This window comes from Octodon degus, unplaced genomic scaffold, assembly GCF_000260255.1.
Source record: "Octodon degus isolate 3935 unplaced genomic scaffold, OctDeg1.0 scaffold00125, whole genome shotgun sequence".
Taxonomy (NCBI): domain Eukaryota; kingdom Metazoa; phylum Chordata; class Mammalia; order Rodentia; family Octodontidae; genus Octodon; species Octodon degus.
In genome coordinates, this window is record NW_004524701.1 from 1,894,909 (window position 1) to 1,911,517 (window position 16,609).

A 16,609-nucleotide genomic window follows, 5' to 3' on the forward strand; every position below is an offset into this window, starting at 1 on the left:
AGTTTGTTAGCCAGGATGGACACTGAAGTAAACTGTCACCATCCACTGGAGTGGAAAAGGGTGCAAAGGGAAGTGACAGGGAGAGTCCGCTGACCAAGCTGCACTCCCTCCAGCCAGCAGGAAAAAAATATGAGTTAGGTGTTTCCCATTAGAAATGATCATTTGGGTCGACCAGTTAGTTCAGTGGACTAAAGCATCTGCTTAGGCAGACCGCAATGACTGGGGTTTGATCCCCCGGCCTGCCATGCCAGCCCCGCCCCCAGGGCACGCTGAGACTACGATTAAGACTGGGCATGGTGGCCCATGTCTGTAATCCCAGTTGGTTGGGAGGCTGAAAACAGGAGGATCACTATGAGTCTGAGCTGTATAGTGAGACCCTGTAGACCCTACAGATCCTGTTCCAAATACATTTTAAAAAAGAAAGAAAGAAATGAACATTACTACACATTAATACATGGTCAAGAAAGCACCTGTAAGACTCACAGTCCCTGACTCCAAAACAGACTGTGTGGTCATGATCCTTTCACTCTGTCACTTAGGCCCTCTGAACTTCCATCAAATTTTTAACGAAATGAAAATTTGTTGACCAGGAGGAGAGTTAGCTGCTCTCTGAGTCCAAAATCAGGTCAGCAACCAGAGACTGCAACCCAGATCTGACTCCTGACCAGCTGTTTTTAAATAAAGGATTTGTTTACACGCCATCTATGGCAGCCCTCACTGTACAGTCAGAGCTGAGTCACTGTGTCAGAGACCACATTATCTGCAAAGCCTAAAACATTGCCTGTCCAGCCCTTAAGTATTGTAATCTGAATAAATTGCTGAACTTTGATCTAAAAGACAATATTCATGTACTTATTTTAAAATGCCATGAAATACTGTTCATTTATATGCTCTTAGTCAGTCTGAGTAAATTAGACTTCACCAACTAGTATTTGACTCAGCTAGCTGGAGAACTATTTGGAAGTTCAACCTAAACTAAAGAAACAGTGTCTATTGATGGTGGCTATTTCATATTATTGAGGTATTAGATATTATCAATAAATATTTCTGTATCTAATGCTAGTAAGTGATTACTAAGATATTTCGCTAAAGGGAACTAGTCAGTTGATCTTGATTCACATGAGGCTGATGGAATTTGTTATTATAACCATGATATTCAAATTGTGATATCAGATATGACAATCAGAGCAGCAACATACTTATTTGCTTAAATCTTAATCTTTGGTAAGTACTTATGCTTCAAGTTTACCTATATTTTCCAAGACTAGAATAAAGGAAGTAAAGAATGAGAACCTACTGAACTGATATTTTTCTTAAAATCATTTGTATGCTACTGATTCTTTTACAGTAATCATAAAGAGGAAAATTTTATAAAAATCAAGCAAATGATCTTCCTAATATTGGTATTTTGGAACAAAATAGATTCATTCACTGTACCAAAAAAAATTTTTCAGATATTCTCAAATTTATTTCTCAATGATAGCCAGCACTAACCATTACTGAGCAATCAGACTCTATCTTAAACATCTTTTAAATTTTGGTCACATAAAACTCATTAGCACATAAAGACACAATAGTTTTAAAGTATGAAAATGACATATTTCATCCTCACATATTCCTAGTTCCATGTGGCCTTAATTCTTCCAAATTGAAAAAAATAGACAGCAGATCTCATATCATAAACTTTCATCATTATGTAGCTAGAAATCTCCCCCACTATGAAAGGCCCAAAGTTTGAGAATTTTGAATGCAAGAGAGAAGAGGGGAGTGAGTCATCTTTTGCTTGTAGTTTCTAATAGATGGTTGGGAATAGAGACACATAAGGGCAGAAGTACTAGATGGGATAACATACAGGATAAAGCAGAGGGCCAGAGGTTTCTTTTCCTAGGCCACGGGAGTCCTAGGCCATGTTGGTTCCTCAAGGGAGTCCCAGGCCATGTTGGCCTCTACACCAACAAAGAAGAGTTCATGTGGTTGAGAAGTCAATGCCACATGGTGGGCAAAAGCAATGGTGATATGGGTGCTAAGTTAGAGCACTTAGAAATTTCCCTAGTGAATGCCAAGGTACCACTATACTATCTGAAAGACTACAGAAGAGCCATGGGCTTGTTAAAGAAATGGCAGAAGCCCAAAAGGGAATTCTCGAAGCAGCCCAACTCCAGCAGACTTAAAGCCTCTGCAGGCCACAGAGGTGAACACAGGAACCAACTAAAATCTAAAGAGTGGATCCAGTTCCAACACACTTTGAGGCAGAACTACCCCCACACACACATACAAGGTAGCTGAGAGATCAGCTTTCCCCTGAACCCATAAAATAGGGGGTCTAATGCTGTCCTCTATAAATCCTAAGGCCATCTTGAAAAAGAGAGAGAGAAAAAAGGAAGGAAAGCAACAAACGAGTAATTCTCTCAAGTAGATTGAACTAAGGTCGGAGACAAGTTAAGCTATTAGATGAGATTAAATTTTAAGTCAGAGTGAACTAAATTTAGCTTTGTTCCCACTGCTCAATGAGCACAGTCCTCTGGAGGAAGATCAATTAAGTTTAGAGAAAAACTATACTTCCTGAACCCCCTGGAACTGTAGTATGGCTAAGCCTGCAGTCACATTAGAATACAATGTTTAGTTTAGAGGACACATTGCTAACAGTGTCACTCGCAGTTAGACAGCTCTTTGAAACCAAAGGGGTAGTTACTCTCTGAATAGTGCTGTGTTAGAGGATATGGGTGATGAGGGAGACCTGTGTTGGAAGACTGACCCAAGTTGCAGCCCCCAGGTCACCCACTGGCTACCAGTACAAATCACAAAAAGGTCAATCAACCCCTGCAGCAGTGAGACTGTAGGCTCAAGTGGAAAGTGTGGGAAATGGCTCTGCTCTGTGAGCCCATTCATCTTTAAAGTAGGGGAAGGGAAAAGAGAGGGAAGAAAGAATGGCAATAGTCATTTTCATTCTCATAATTTATGCTTCTAGGAGGTAGGACATCTGATTACAAAAGGGTCAAGAAGCTCCTACAGATATTAGAAAGGAAAAAATATTTTTTCTCCTACATTCTTTCCTAGAAGAAATGACTAAGAAGGCAACTGCCTTTTTTCTCAGATAACCAGTAATTCTTTTTACAGATGGCTTAGCAGGAGTTTATGTATGTAAGGGCTATGATCCCAGTGAAACTAGGAAGGAACCTACACACTGCTGTATTATTCGAAGACAACATCTAGATCACCTATGTGAGATAAGAGATTCACATCCATCATTTGGCAATCTGTTTTGTTACAAGTAAATTCATTTGAAAATCAGTTTCTAGAGTAGCTCTTAACCATGACACGTGATCAATGCTCAATGCAAGACCTCCACACACACAAAGAATAGTACCTAGCAAGCTTTCCAAGATGAACTCCAAAGCCTGTTGCAAGTTTTTATCTGAAAAATAAAAGAAAAATTTCTTGCTTCCCTACTGCCTTCTCTTGGAATTTGCTCATTTATATCAATGTACAAAGGATTGATCTACTAACCACTTTCAAACTTCAGTTCGGTTAAGTAGACTTCTACACTGCTTCTGCGCAGTGAGAGCACAGAATCTGCGATGCTTTTGCAAAAGAAGGAAGTTCCCCATACTTGTCAGGAAGTCAGTCATTTACAGGTTCACACACGTGTGCAACTCTCAGTAAAGAGGGATGTACCTGTGCAGGTCGAAAGAAAGAATGCTGATCACACATGCTCACGTGCACTGGCTTTCAAGTAACAGCAGCTTACACATGCCAAGCAGTGAATGGAGCACTTCCTGTGGCCTCAGTAACTCTCACCACAAAGCCTCGAAGACAAGTAGGGTGGAAATGGCAGGAAGTTTTCTGACTATACTTCCAGGAAAGGTTTCAGGCATCCAATTATTTATCACAGTCTACCAGCTAATTTTGTTGTTAATGGTGTGTTTATAGCACCACGAAATCTATTCTAAGCATGTAGGTAAAGAAACCGCAGCAACTCTGCTTTCTATGAGCAAACACTGGCATCTTGTGGACACTGCACACATAACAAAACAGGTTGTGGTCCCGGATTACCAAAAAAAAAATTTGTCTTTTGTAAGAACCTTGCAATGAGATCTTGCACTGTTCGACGTTCATATCATTGTGTTCTACAGTTAAAAGGTAAAAATCTTCTTTATGTGTTTTACATGTGTTTTTAAACTGCACTTGATAGGGCCATGCCACACAGATTTGAAAAGAGAACACATGTCCTTATGTATTGCAAAAATTCACCCTTTTAATCTTCGTGGCAAGTACATTATATTTTGCCCATCTTTCTGTGTCTAATCCTTAAATTTGGTTGATCTGTATTTGTTAACAAAACAAAATTATTTAACAAAGTGAACAAATTTTTATTAAAACAACAAATAATGAAAGCAGAAGTTACGCTTAAAGTTTTCTAACAGAGCACTGGACCTAGTAGCAAGATTTTCTGACAGACCCTTGGGGCTCGGGAGCATTCCGAGTCCCTTCCAGCACTCTGTCTAGTGCCAGGCTGTGCCCCTAGGGGCTGTGCTGAGCAGCTGGCGCATGACCCAAGAGTCTGTGGTCTACGTGCTCCGCTGATCTGCAGAGATGGGGCCTCCCTGCAGTGCTTTGGCTGCCTGGGTTTCCAGGACCATGAGATAGGGTGTAAAGAGACCTCTGTGGCTTGGTCAGATTCACGGGCTCCAGGAGAAGCCCCGCCCCCTCTCCTAGGAGCTCCTATAACTAACCTGGGTGAACACAAAAGGAATTCTACAGTTGAACAAATTATTTTTATTTACTGCCTTTGACTCCTAGGAGAATCAAGACAGGGAAGCATAATGTGTATACTTCCAGCATTATTTTGAGAGCTAAACTATAGTCCAAGTTCAGAAAATTTAAGGGGACAGAGTAGGTGCACGATATGCAGGGGTCTCGGTGCCACTAAGGAGAAGGCAGTAACCTGCTCCTGAACGAGTGAACACAGAAGGAGGGTGCTCAGAGCAGCCTCCACTATGACCCAGGGCCACGCTGGGCCACCGTGCAGTCGCAGTTTAGATAGATGTTGTGCCCAAAGAAGTGCCTGGCATATGGTCTCTCTTTGGGTATTTATTGAATCATTAGGTGACCGAGGAAGAAAAAAATATTAGACTTTCATGATAAGAAGAAAGAGTAGGCTCTCAACGAGAGGTTCATTTACTATAACTGTGCCAGGCAGGAGTGTGGCAAGGCCAGTTTGTGAAGCAGCGCGGATGTGGATCGGGCCCCTGGTAGTCTCACGAACAGGGAGGGCTGTAAGGAAAAACGCTGACCCCTTTGCAGACCCTGACCTACTCCCTGCAGCAGGTATAGCAAAGCAGGGACCTCATTTTATGTCCGGATGCAATCAGTCCTCTGTCTCCACGTGTTCTGCACCCACAGCTCAGAAAAGTATAAATGAAAACTATTCACAAATAAATAAATAAATAAACTGTGTGTGTGCACCAAGCACACGCAGACATCGTGCCCTGTCATCCTTCCCCGACACCTGAGTCCGGCAGCTACTTACAACTTCAGGAACACTTAGAGTTGAGCCGCTGGGCTACCTCAGTGTCCTGAGCTCACTCCAACGTTTTGCTTAGTCATTCTTACTCTGGGGAGGAGCCAGAAGTCTAGTGGCACCAGATCTGGTGAAGAAGGCGGCAGAGGCCACCGCATCGTGCTCTCATGAGCTTGTCTTTCCACTAAGCTGCGCTTGACAGCAGCATTTACTATTAATTTTTTTTCACACTTTGTAAAGATATTCATGAAAGAGGACTCCCAAAACTACTTTAGGAAGTGACAAGAGGGACTGGGGAGATAGGTCGGCAGTCTAAGCGCCTGCCTGTCTAGTGCAAGAACCTGAGTTCGACATCTGGAACCGCATGCTGTGCGGGATCCACGCCGCACTGGCCACTGAAACCAAGTGTGTTGGTGCTCGGCTGTAATCCCAGTGTGGGGCAGGTGGCGACAGCAGGACTACTAAGAGTCTGAGCTTTGTAGCGAGATCCTGTACCAGATAGATAGATAGATAGATAGATAGATAGATAGATAGATAGATAGATAGATAGATCTTTAAAAATAGTGGCAAGAACCATGGGATAAGTGTTTTCCAAATGAAGGGGGGAGTTTAAGAGGAATTAATGGCAATGTCTCTTACTGTATTAAATATTTTTAATTTAAACATTTCTTGTATATTTTGAGTGCCTTTCGTGTATAGTGTTGAACCCATATAAGTATTATATATCTAGAGATAATTAAAAGTAGAGTGAGGATAGGCAGAACTTACATGCAAGTAATATACTATTTATAGAAAGAAGTTGAGCAGAATTGTGGAACCAGCGCCCTGTGATGGCGAAGAGCAACTCATTCTCACTAAGCAAGTCTGGCTGCACTTTCCCTTCACGTTGACATGGACTCAGAAACTCAAAAAGAATTATTTGTTTAAAGATGACTAAGTTTTTTCTTCAAGATACTCAGTGACTATCTTGTGCCTATAGATAGGAAAACATCTACATGATTTGCCAATATGTTACTACTATTATTATCTTAATATGAGCTAGCTCCCATCTAACCATCACGAAATGTTAAGGGTATTATACAGTATTTTTAGCTATCTGCAGCTCTCTAGAATGTACTTATCATAACTGAAATTTCATGTCAACTCATTACCAGTGCAGGCATCACTTCCATAGTGTGAAGGCCAAGCCCAATGAGTAACTCTGAGCCTACGATTGCATGTTTGTATGATCCCAACACAGTGCCAGGAATTCCCACAAGTAGTTGCTTTTATACAGCAAAGCGTTATTCCACAAGCATGCTCCGCCAGTCTTCACAGGTTATCAACACATTACTTACGGACAAAATGAGGGAAGGGAATTAAATTCCATCTGGGAAAGGCAGATTTTCTTTTCTTCAGATCTTCTCAGAGACTGAGCAGACTAACCTCCTTGTCGGTTTGCGAGAGCATGTTTCTCCAGCTCAGTGACTGACCAAGGGCCTTTTGCTTGCAGAGACCCTCTGGATACCAATGCGCTGGAATACATTTTAGCAAAGTCTGGAGATAAAGATGAATTTATCTTGGATATACCCTAGAGTGTGGATGGCATGCAAATCCTCATTATTCATAATCAGTCTAGAAAATTTTATTAACTAACTGCCATATTAGAGCAGCGCTCTGAAGCAACATTAGAAAGTTTAGTTTCTCTGAAGTGAGGCTAGCTGGCCTGGGATGTAATTCCAGCACTCTAGGAGGCTGGGGCAGCAGGACTTTAACTTCAAGCCCATCCTGGGCAGCTTAACAATTTAGTGAAACTCAGTGTCTATATTGTTTTGTTTTGCTATGCTGTGCTTTGCTTTGCCTTGCCTTGCCTTGTTTTGTTTTGTTTTGCTTTAAAAGGCCAGCAATATGGCTCAGTAAAAGAGGATATGCCTTGCATATTTGCATTCAAAAGATTAAAAAACAAGTTTTAAAAAGGACTGGGGATGTAGCTTAGTGCACAAGTCCTTGATGCAGTCACCAGAGAGAAAAAGAGACAGAAAAAGACATAGGGAGAGGAAGAGAGAGAGAAAATAAGGAGAAGGAAGGAGAAGCAGCAGGAAAGAGGAGACGGAAGAAGAATAGGAGGATGCAGCAGCAGCAGCAGCAACAAGAGGAACTGCCAGGCTGGGGAAAGGGCTCCAGGACACCTTCTTCCCGAAGCTGAGGCCAACTCTGTCGTAGCCTCCATCAGTCCCCACTGTTCTGAACTCAGTGTCAGCCCCACCCCAGGTGTAAAATCTCTTCCTTATTCTGTTCATTCTTCCAGCCATGTGCATGACACGAAACAAGTGAAGAGGCCATCCACCACCAAAAATGAGTCATGCACTCCCCCCAGCTAGGTTTTATTCTTCTGTCTAAACTTTTAAGTTCTCACCCTCAAAGAATCCAAGACCCAAGGCAAGGGTACCCATGTAGAACTATATGTCCTACCTCTAATTATGTGAAAATTACAAATCAAGCTAAAAACTCCTGTGTGCTTGTCTTCATTGCTTCTCTCCCCTTGCTGAGGCTAAACACCCAACACCCAGAGTTAGAGGAGGAGAAGTTTATTGGCACACAGTTTGTAGTGGTTTCAGTTGACATTGTCAGCTGGCTCTAAGGTATGGTGTCTTCATGGAGGGACATCACAGAGGAGGACAGTTTATGGCACCCGCTGGATCATAAAAGCAACAAGAGAAAGAAGAACACACCTTTCTGTCCCTTATGCTGCATGCTTGTACATTGTACACAGGCCACTCACCCAGCGCAGATGTTAGCACTCACACCCTTAATCCCTAACCAGAACTATGCCAAACAAAGCAGTGGACTGATCTGGCCTTCCCACACCCTTGATCCCAGCATCTCATTCTCTCAGTTACCTCTGAAAACTCACCACCACCACCGCCCCATGACTGCACCATATTTAGGAGGAAAAACTAAACACACACCACAACAGTGCTCATCTTGATAAATACACTTCCATGGCCCTAGGAAGTCAGGCTCAACTGTCTCATTTGGGAGTAGTCAGGCCTCTGCCTTATTTGCGGGCACAGGGACCCAGCTTCTTGGGTCCCTGACATACCCAATCGTGCACAGGAAAGGGTCTTCCACACCAGGGTGTGTGTGCCTGCACTCAATACCTACACTCTGTCCACACTCTTCAAACACCACTTTGTAGTACTCTACTGACTGGAAGGACAATCATCAGGAAACATGGTAGGTGGGGAGCCTGATGTTACCATGGGCAGCATGTAGAACACTTTCCATTCACTGGACTACTATGTGTTGTTATATCCTATGTCATAGGGGACAGAAAAGGTGACCAGGACCCCTAGTTGCAACATGAAAGTCCAGTCCAAGTAACAGCATCTTAGCAAGATGTGGTCGGAAGGATATTTATAAACGTGGGCTGGGTGGGAGTGCAGACTGGTACATGCATTGTGCAGACCGGTGTGGAGATTCCTCAAAAATCTAGGCCTGGAGGTCCATAAGCTAGCTATTCCTCTCCTGTGTATTTTTCCAGAAGACTTGAAAACATCGTACTACAGTGATACATGTGCACCCATGTTTATAGCAGTGAAATTTGTCATAGCTATATCTTGGAAACAACCCAGATGCCCATCATCTGAGGAATGTATGAGGAAGATGTAATATTTTTACACAATAAGGTATCAGTCAACTATAAAAAGAGGTAAATTTGAGGCTTTTTATCAATAAATGGATGCAACTAGAGACCATACTCTTAAGTGAAATAAGTCAGACCCATACCTGCAAACATCGTATTGTCTCCTTAGTGTGAGAACCTGAAAGAGAAAATGGAATCTGAGGGGTACAACAGATACTGAGAAAAGGAAATTATCCTGTTCAAAAGAAAAGAATTATTGAGTTGAAGAGGACAGGGGAGGGAATAGGGGAAAGATATATATCCATGTGTGTAAGCAGGATGGTTTGGACAATGGTACTGTGGATTTCTGCTGATCTATGGAAAGGAGCAGTTGGTACATGATTTGTTTTAACTCCTTTTAATTCTTTCACCTTTCTCATTCTTAATTTCTTACATATTTCTTATTTTTCTTTTCTCCAATTTTGCATGCACATATCTGGTAATTATGAACAATTATTTGAAGACAACGCTATGCAATATAACAAATATTGTGAAATTCATATTATTTTATTTAGTGAAAGCATGTATCCTTTGTAATTTTTCTGCTTTAATACTATTTTGTACTCTCTTTAAAAAATAAAAATTAAAAAAAAAAAAACAAGGTCTGGGGATATCACTCCATGCTGAGACCCTGGGTTCAATCCCCAGGGCTTCAGGGGATCACATCCCCAGGAAGAGGCTTACTTGCCCAGAAGAGCACTACACTGTTAGTCCAGGAAGTCCCAGGAAAGCTGAAGACATGCACCTCTGAACAGGACATACTCCTGGCCAATAACAAGAGGCATCGCTGGAAGACAACAGACAGGCAGGTCTCAGGTAGAATGGAAGTGAAAATAATTCCTCTAAAACTCCTCAATTTATGCAGCTGTGGTCTTTTCAGCCATTCTCACACTCTGGGGTTGGGACAGGGAGTGGAGAGGAAGGGTGATTCTTGCTTGAATTTAATGACTTCTGCACGCCTCTGGTCAGTTTTTCCCCTTATTCTCCAAGGTAAGATTACTTCGCCTTTGGCATTAAAAAGAAAACTAGATCAGTTGTGCGAAAAACCAAAAATGATGTATTTTTATCAACTTCAAACTTGTCCCAAGGCTTTCTCCCACACTGTGTTAAATAATAGAAGTCTTTTTAATTGAATTTCTGTGTGTGTACCATATGCCGGGTGACATTATGCCAGCGTCTTGCTCTAAGCAGCGAAACGTTCTTCATAAAAGCATTACAATCCAGGGGATCATTCTGTTTTTAGGGAAGGAACAAAACTGCAGCAGCTTGAAACCACATCAAAATAAGGGCTCTGAAATGTAATTGTGAACACACATTGCCAGGAACCAGGGAAAAATAACTAGAATTATAGAATGAAAGCAAATGAAGAGGAGAAAGTAAAGGAAGGAAGAAGGAAAGTGGAAGGGAGGGATTTAAAAAACTGGGGGGAAAAAGCCTTGTGCCACAGCTCCATCTATGGAGTCAAAAGCACTGATGTTTTTAGTTTGCAAGTCATTTCCTGAAAAGCAAATCTGGAGACTCGTTACCTCCAGCAGCATCGTCCTGTGGAGGTGGGGTTCTCATCAGAGGTGGCACGGGCCATGGCAGTGGCCACGTCTACAGTAACATGCGGTTGTGTTCTTGCCTCTAAGGATCCTGGAGCTTCAGCAGAGTGGTGACATGGACATCCTGAAGCACAAATGGTGGCCCAAGAATGGCCAGTGTGACCTGTACTCCTCAGTGGACACAAAGCAGAAAGGAGGCGCCCTGGACATCAAGAGTTTTGCTGGGGTTTTCTGCATCCTGGCTGCAGGCATCGTCCTCTCCTGCCTCATAGCCATGCTGGAGACATGGTGGAACAAGAGGAAGGGCTCACGCGTCCCATCCAAAGAGGTACTCAAACCCACAATCAGGCCCCATGTCCAGGCAGGGTGGGAAGATGGAATTGTGGCAGCCTTTATGTCTTCTTTCTTTGAGAATCAAAAGTGAATTTATGGCAAGCAAAGATTCATAAGACCAATGCCAAGGTCCAGAGTAGCTCCTGCCAGAGAAGGGATGAGCAGGCCACAGTATTAGAAAGACTGTTGATTTTATGGACCACAGTTGACTTTGAAATTCTCTCAAATCTCAGGATAAATTCAATGATTTTTAAGGGCCACAGTTTCCTTGACCAATTCATGAAAGGTGCTTACCACCACAATTATTCATTTAACTTGTAAATAAATACTTGTGTCACTAACACTAGGCCTTAGAACTGCAATATTACAATAAAAATAAGCAGAATCTTATTTTCAACACTAGTAACTGTATCCCTCTCTATGTGTAGATCTGGAGTTATCCCACACTTAGCAAACACATGAGAGAATCGTCCACAATGCCATTTTTCCCCTTTACCATGAGTCAGATTGACTTCTGGAACATGTTAGTTGCTTTCTAAACATCTCAAGGAAAAATTGCAGAATCACACACAGCATCTCTTTTAAAGTGTTATGCGTCTTGCTTTTGCCACAAATTTTGTGGTGATAAAGAAAATACGAAGCTAAAATAAACTACTTGACTCATTTACCTTATTTTCACTCGGCAAAAGTTATGAAACTTTTTAAATACTTAAGTTGGTTTCACTACAGTTTCTGAAGTTGAAATGAAAAACAACCTGAAATTGTTCAGAAATTTGATGCACAGTTTCAAAACAAGAACTAAACCTTCTGTAAGTGGAACTTGGCTCACTGCTGCCTAGGGCAAATCCTGAGAACTTGTGCCGTAATGCACAAATAAAAATGACTTTTTATTTGCATATGCATTTTTACATATTAATCTATTCTTCTTAGCAGATTGTTTTCTAAAGTAGCATAAGGGTTCTTTCTTTATAAGAAAAACTGATCGACACCATTTCTAAGGAAAGTGTGGTTTTAGCAAAGATAAATGTGACTCGTTACCTTGTGTGAACGATCATACATTCTAAATAAGTGGAGGGTGAATTAAAAATTAACCTGGTTTTATTATAGTGTTTTTCTTTGTTGAATAAGCTTCTGGGATCTCTGTTGATGCTGATTCAATGCCAAAGACCCCATTAATGCAACATTAGAGCTGAGGCTGCCTGTCCTCAAAAATCTGGAAATTAACCACTCCCGGTGCTCCTTATATTCTCAATTACTATATATAATATTAAATTTTTGTGTTATTATATCTGTTGATGGATGACTATGTTACAGTTGCTGTGGGAACCATAAAATTATATGTCTCGAGCTCCTAAAGTCATAGTGATAATACTACATTAATGGATATTTTTATTGGATTTTAAAATGAGAAAGGAGAAGGAAAAACAGTGATGCACAGCAAAATATTTTTCTCTGAGGATCCCTCTAATAACAATGAAAAATACACTTACCCCATTCTAACTCACGACAACTAATCCAGACCCCATGAAGAGCATTCTCTCCTCTTATGATTAATAGATATATTTAAATCCTCATACATTTAATTCATTTAATTCACTGAGTTTGGTTACAAATAAGAGGGATAACGAGGACAGCTTTGCATCTCTCCAGTTCTAATTTTTCAGGTATTGTGATTTTATTTTTTAGATACTATGTTTTAATACTCAGAAAACCTTAAGAGATTTATGAGTAGGTTTCATCTCCTAAAATCTGAGGTTTTATCCTCCTTCTGTATGTTAAGCACATTTTCCAAAACCATCATTAACACAGTTTAAAACAACTTTGGTTCAGAGCCACCTAACATAATCCTGGTCCTAAATTAAAGCTACCAATCACGTGTCTGGACTTGAAGGACTAAGTGTCCTGGTCACCTCGCACATCACCTGATTCACATTCCAGATACTGGATGCACATGACATTTCTTGATTAGAGATTAATTCTCTTGTGTGACTCATTCTGTTTCTAAAAAATAAAAGCTCGCATAGCTCTCTAATCCACAAGAAACAGCTCTTTAATAGATGCTTACGTGTTTGTGTGACATAGTACAGCCTATCTTTTTCCTCTAAGGACAGAAATGGGAGGAGTAAGTAGTAGAAAAGAATGAAAGTGTAACTTGGAATGAGATTCTGGAAAACAAAAGAAGAAATGAGAAATAAAAAGAGGTGGAGGGGGCTGGGAGGGCTGCAATGATCACAGGGCTTTATTTGCACTATTCTCCCTGGGATGGTGACTGTTTGCCTACCGCTGTCCCATCAATCTGGTTGCCTGTGACACTTGCGCACGGTAGACCTTTCACCCCAAGGAAAACAGCTATCACAGGTCGCTTTATTTCCCAATCACACCGGTGTTCCCAGAAGCTATTACAGTGCCTGGCTCCTATTAGGTGCTCAGTAAATATTTGTTAAGTGAACAAACTCCACAGTTCAGTTCATTACATGTTTGCTGAACTACTTTTTCCTACCATGGAAGCCAGTACTGATGAGAACCTTATTTTCTTTTTCTTCATCTCCAGGATGACAAGGAAATTGACCTGGAGCACCTCCATAGACGTGTAAATAGCTTGTGCACAGATGACGACAGCCCCCATAAACAGTTTTCCACCTCGTCAATTGACTTGACCCCTCTGGACATTGACACCTTGCCAACACGCCAAGCACTGGAGCAGATCAGTGATTTCAGGAACACTCACATCACCACCACAACCTTTATCCCAGAGCAGATCCAGACTCTCAGCCGCACACTGTCCGCTAAAGCTGCCTCTGGTTTCGCTTTTGGCAACGTGCCTGAGCACCGAACTGGCCCGTTTAGGCACAGGGCACCCAATGGGGGCTTCTTCAGAAGTCCTATCAAAACAATGTCATCCATTCCTTACCAACCAACTCCCACCCTGGGGCTCAATCTGGGGAACGACCCCGACCGAGGCACCTCCATATGAGCAGCAAACAAAGTCTCGACACTGTTTCTTCTTAGGACTCCCTCGGCCAGGAGCGGCTATAATATTGTGGGACTAACATGGATGTAACTTTTTAAAAATCAGGATTATTAGTAACAATTCTAGTTCCTTCTCCCACCTTCTCCCTCCTTCCCCTAGCTCTCTCTCTCTTTCTCCTCTCCCTTCTCATAAATTTTCCTCCATTTTTTTTCATTACTCAATGTGTTCCCCCAGAATATAGTATACTAGGATCCTATTAGTCTGCTTTTCATATACTGTACTTCGAGTCTAGGAAATGTGCACTGAGTACTAAGAGTATATGCAGGATTAATTTTACATAAAGGCCTCTTACATAATGTTTCTCTATTTTTAAAAATATAATTGCAATAACTTCAGTCTTTTTACATTCTCCTGCTGCATCCATAAAACGCTCCACTGCTGTTGAGTGTCCTTTAACTGTGGACCAAAGGCAACCCTGCAGAGTTTGTAAAACAATTCAGAGACCATTCAGGCCACAGAATATGGGAATGCAATTTTCTAGGATTACAAAAAAGCCATTAATATGCCAGTCAAGACTACAGCTACAACTACTCTTGCACTGCAACAGTGCATATGACCTTTATGAGATTGTACAGTATTAAAAGTTTTTCTTATGTACAGTAAACTTTATCATAGGGCGGAAGCCTCTATTGTGTTAAATAACTTAGTATCTCATATATATATACATATATATGCACTTATATGATGTGTATATATATAAAAAGGCAGCCATTGCTATTGCAATTCATTTAATAAAGCTTTAGTTTAAAAAAAAAAAGTATTGTATACAGGAGCTATGTATAGTGCCAGAGGTCTTTTCAGTTAGAAAAGGCAGGTTGCTTTAATGTTATTCTGACGCACATTGTTTGCCAACAGAGAATATTTTATACTTTTGTTATTAAAACATCCAGGGCGACTTAATATTTGTTCCCAGATGTAACTCATTTGAGTAGTTTCTTCATTTGTTATTCAGCAGTGTATAAAGCTAACCTTGATAATTTGACTTTTCATTAATTATCTAAATGGCAAATGCTATTGGTTGGGTCACCTCCTCTGCAGCGCGTAGAGCCCTAGAAGAGTTTCCAGCCAGAACCTCCTCGAAGGCTGCAAGTCCTCCTCCAAGGCAGTGAGCCAATGAGTGCACCACCTGCAGGTGGGGAGGAGGGAGATGGATTGATGTGGCCTTAATTATATCATGTGTCATCCTGGAGAAAAATACGTAACACCCATACTGGGCTCTCCTCTGAACCTCCTTTTTATCCAGTTCTATTGGAGGAGTTATGTATTTTTACATTAATGCCAAGTGTATAGAAGAATGACAAGGAGAACAGTGCCTCTTTGTGCACAACCCTTTTAAAGTAGCATTCTTATCTGTTAGAAATGTAGGTTGAACTTCCTTTGTAATCCTTAAAGTGTGATGAGTAGGAACCAGAACTTATCTTGTGTTTGATGCAGCCATACACTTATTTTAATCTAATTCATTCCATGGCTAAGACTGATGTAGGAATCAACCTATGTGATTTGCTTTAGGAGAAATTAAGAGGTATATTCTTAAGGTCTATTATATTTTGATGCTAATTCTGTTCTGGGGAGCATCTTGTACTGTCACTGTTTTGTACTAAATCTTCAAATATTGTCTACTGTGTAAGGCAGAAAAATTTCTTATCCTGCAAAAAACATTTTGTTTCCAGGGTAACAAGTACCTAAGTGCATGCACAACTTGTTTTCCCTTGTAACATTCATGATCTCATTCATAACTCTGATTTTAAAACAAAACAAAACAAAAAAAAATCTTTACAACAAGCTGCGTAGGGACATACCAGATGTTGCAGTGATTTTAGCTATCAACAAACTTAACCATGTATAATATTTAAAATAGGCTTATTTTGATGTATTGCCTATTATACAAATACACAAAACATTTTTGGAGGCCTCAGTTATGAGTGGCAGAGCTTTCTGTGTATAATTTGTCTACATAATTTGTCTAATAAAAATGTTTTCTAAACTTGCTCTCATACTATTGAAGTCTTTAAAATTTGAAAATGTTGCTCTCCTTGATTGATTTAAATTTTCCCAAAACTGTTGCCTTGAGTTAAACAAAACATAAAAAACATTGACTTTCACTAGCAGAAGGATGCAAAACTGAGTGACTTTCTAAAGCCCATCCTAAGGGACCCTAAACCATTGAAAGACAGTCCTTCCGCCATCTGAGACCATTTGAACCATCAATACATAGTCCTGTCTTCTCATGGATGTCTCTGTGAGCACTTTTGGGATGAGAAATTTATCCTGTTTCATGAAAAAGACACAGCACATAGTAACAGCAGAACGAAGACTTGTAGCATATTCTTTTCTCTAAGGAAAAAAAAAGAAATTAAGGAAAATTATTAAACTTGGATCGTATTTATTAAAAGTTTCTTTGTTGTTAGAGAAATACTGATCTTGTGAAGTCTTTTGATTTGGAAATTCATTCAACTCCAGTATTACTTCTAATGCATCGTTATTTGCTGCCTTTGAACAATATTTAATTAATTTAA

General features: G+C 40.7%; 1 protein-coding gene across 2 annotated transcripts in view; it reads left to right on the plus strand.

The window, feature by feature from the left end:
- Grid2 (glutamate ionotropic receptor delta type subunit 2) overlaps positions 1–16,077 on the plus strand; it is a 1,592,033-nt gene extending 1,575,956 nt beyond the window's left edge. For both annotated transcript variants that reach the window (XM_004640617.3, XM_004640618.3), the window contains 2 exons: positions 10,817–11,057; positions 13,614–16,077. In XM_004640617.3, coding sequence (XP_004640674.1) covers positions 10,817–11,057; positions 13,614–14,036 — 664 coding nt within the window. In that variant the 3' untranslated portion in view covers positions 14,037–16,077. The remainder of the gene's footprint in view (positions 1–10,816; positions 11,058–13,613) is intronic.
- Positions 16,078–16,609: the final 532 nt, after the last annotated feature.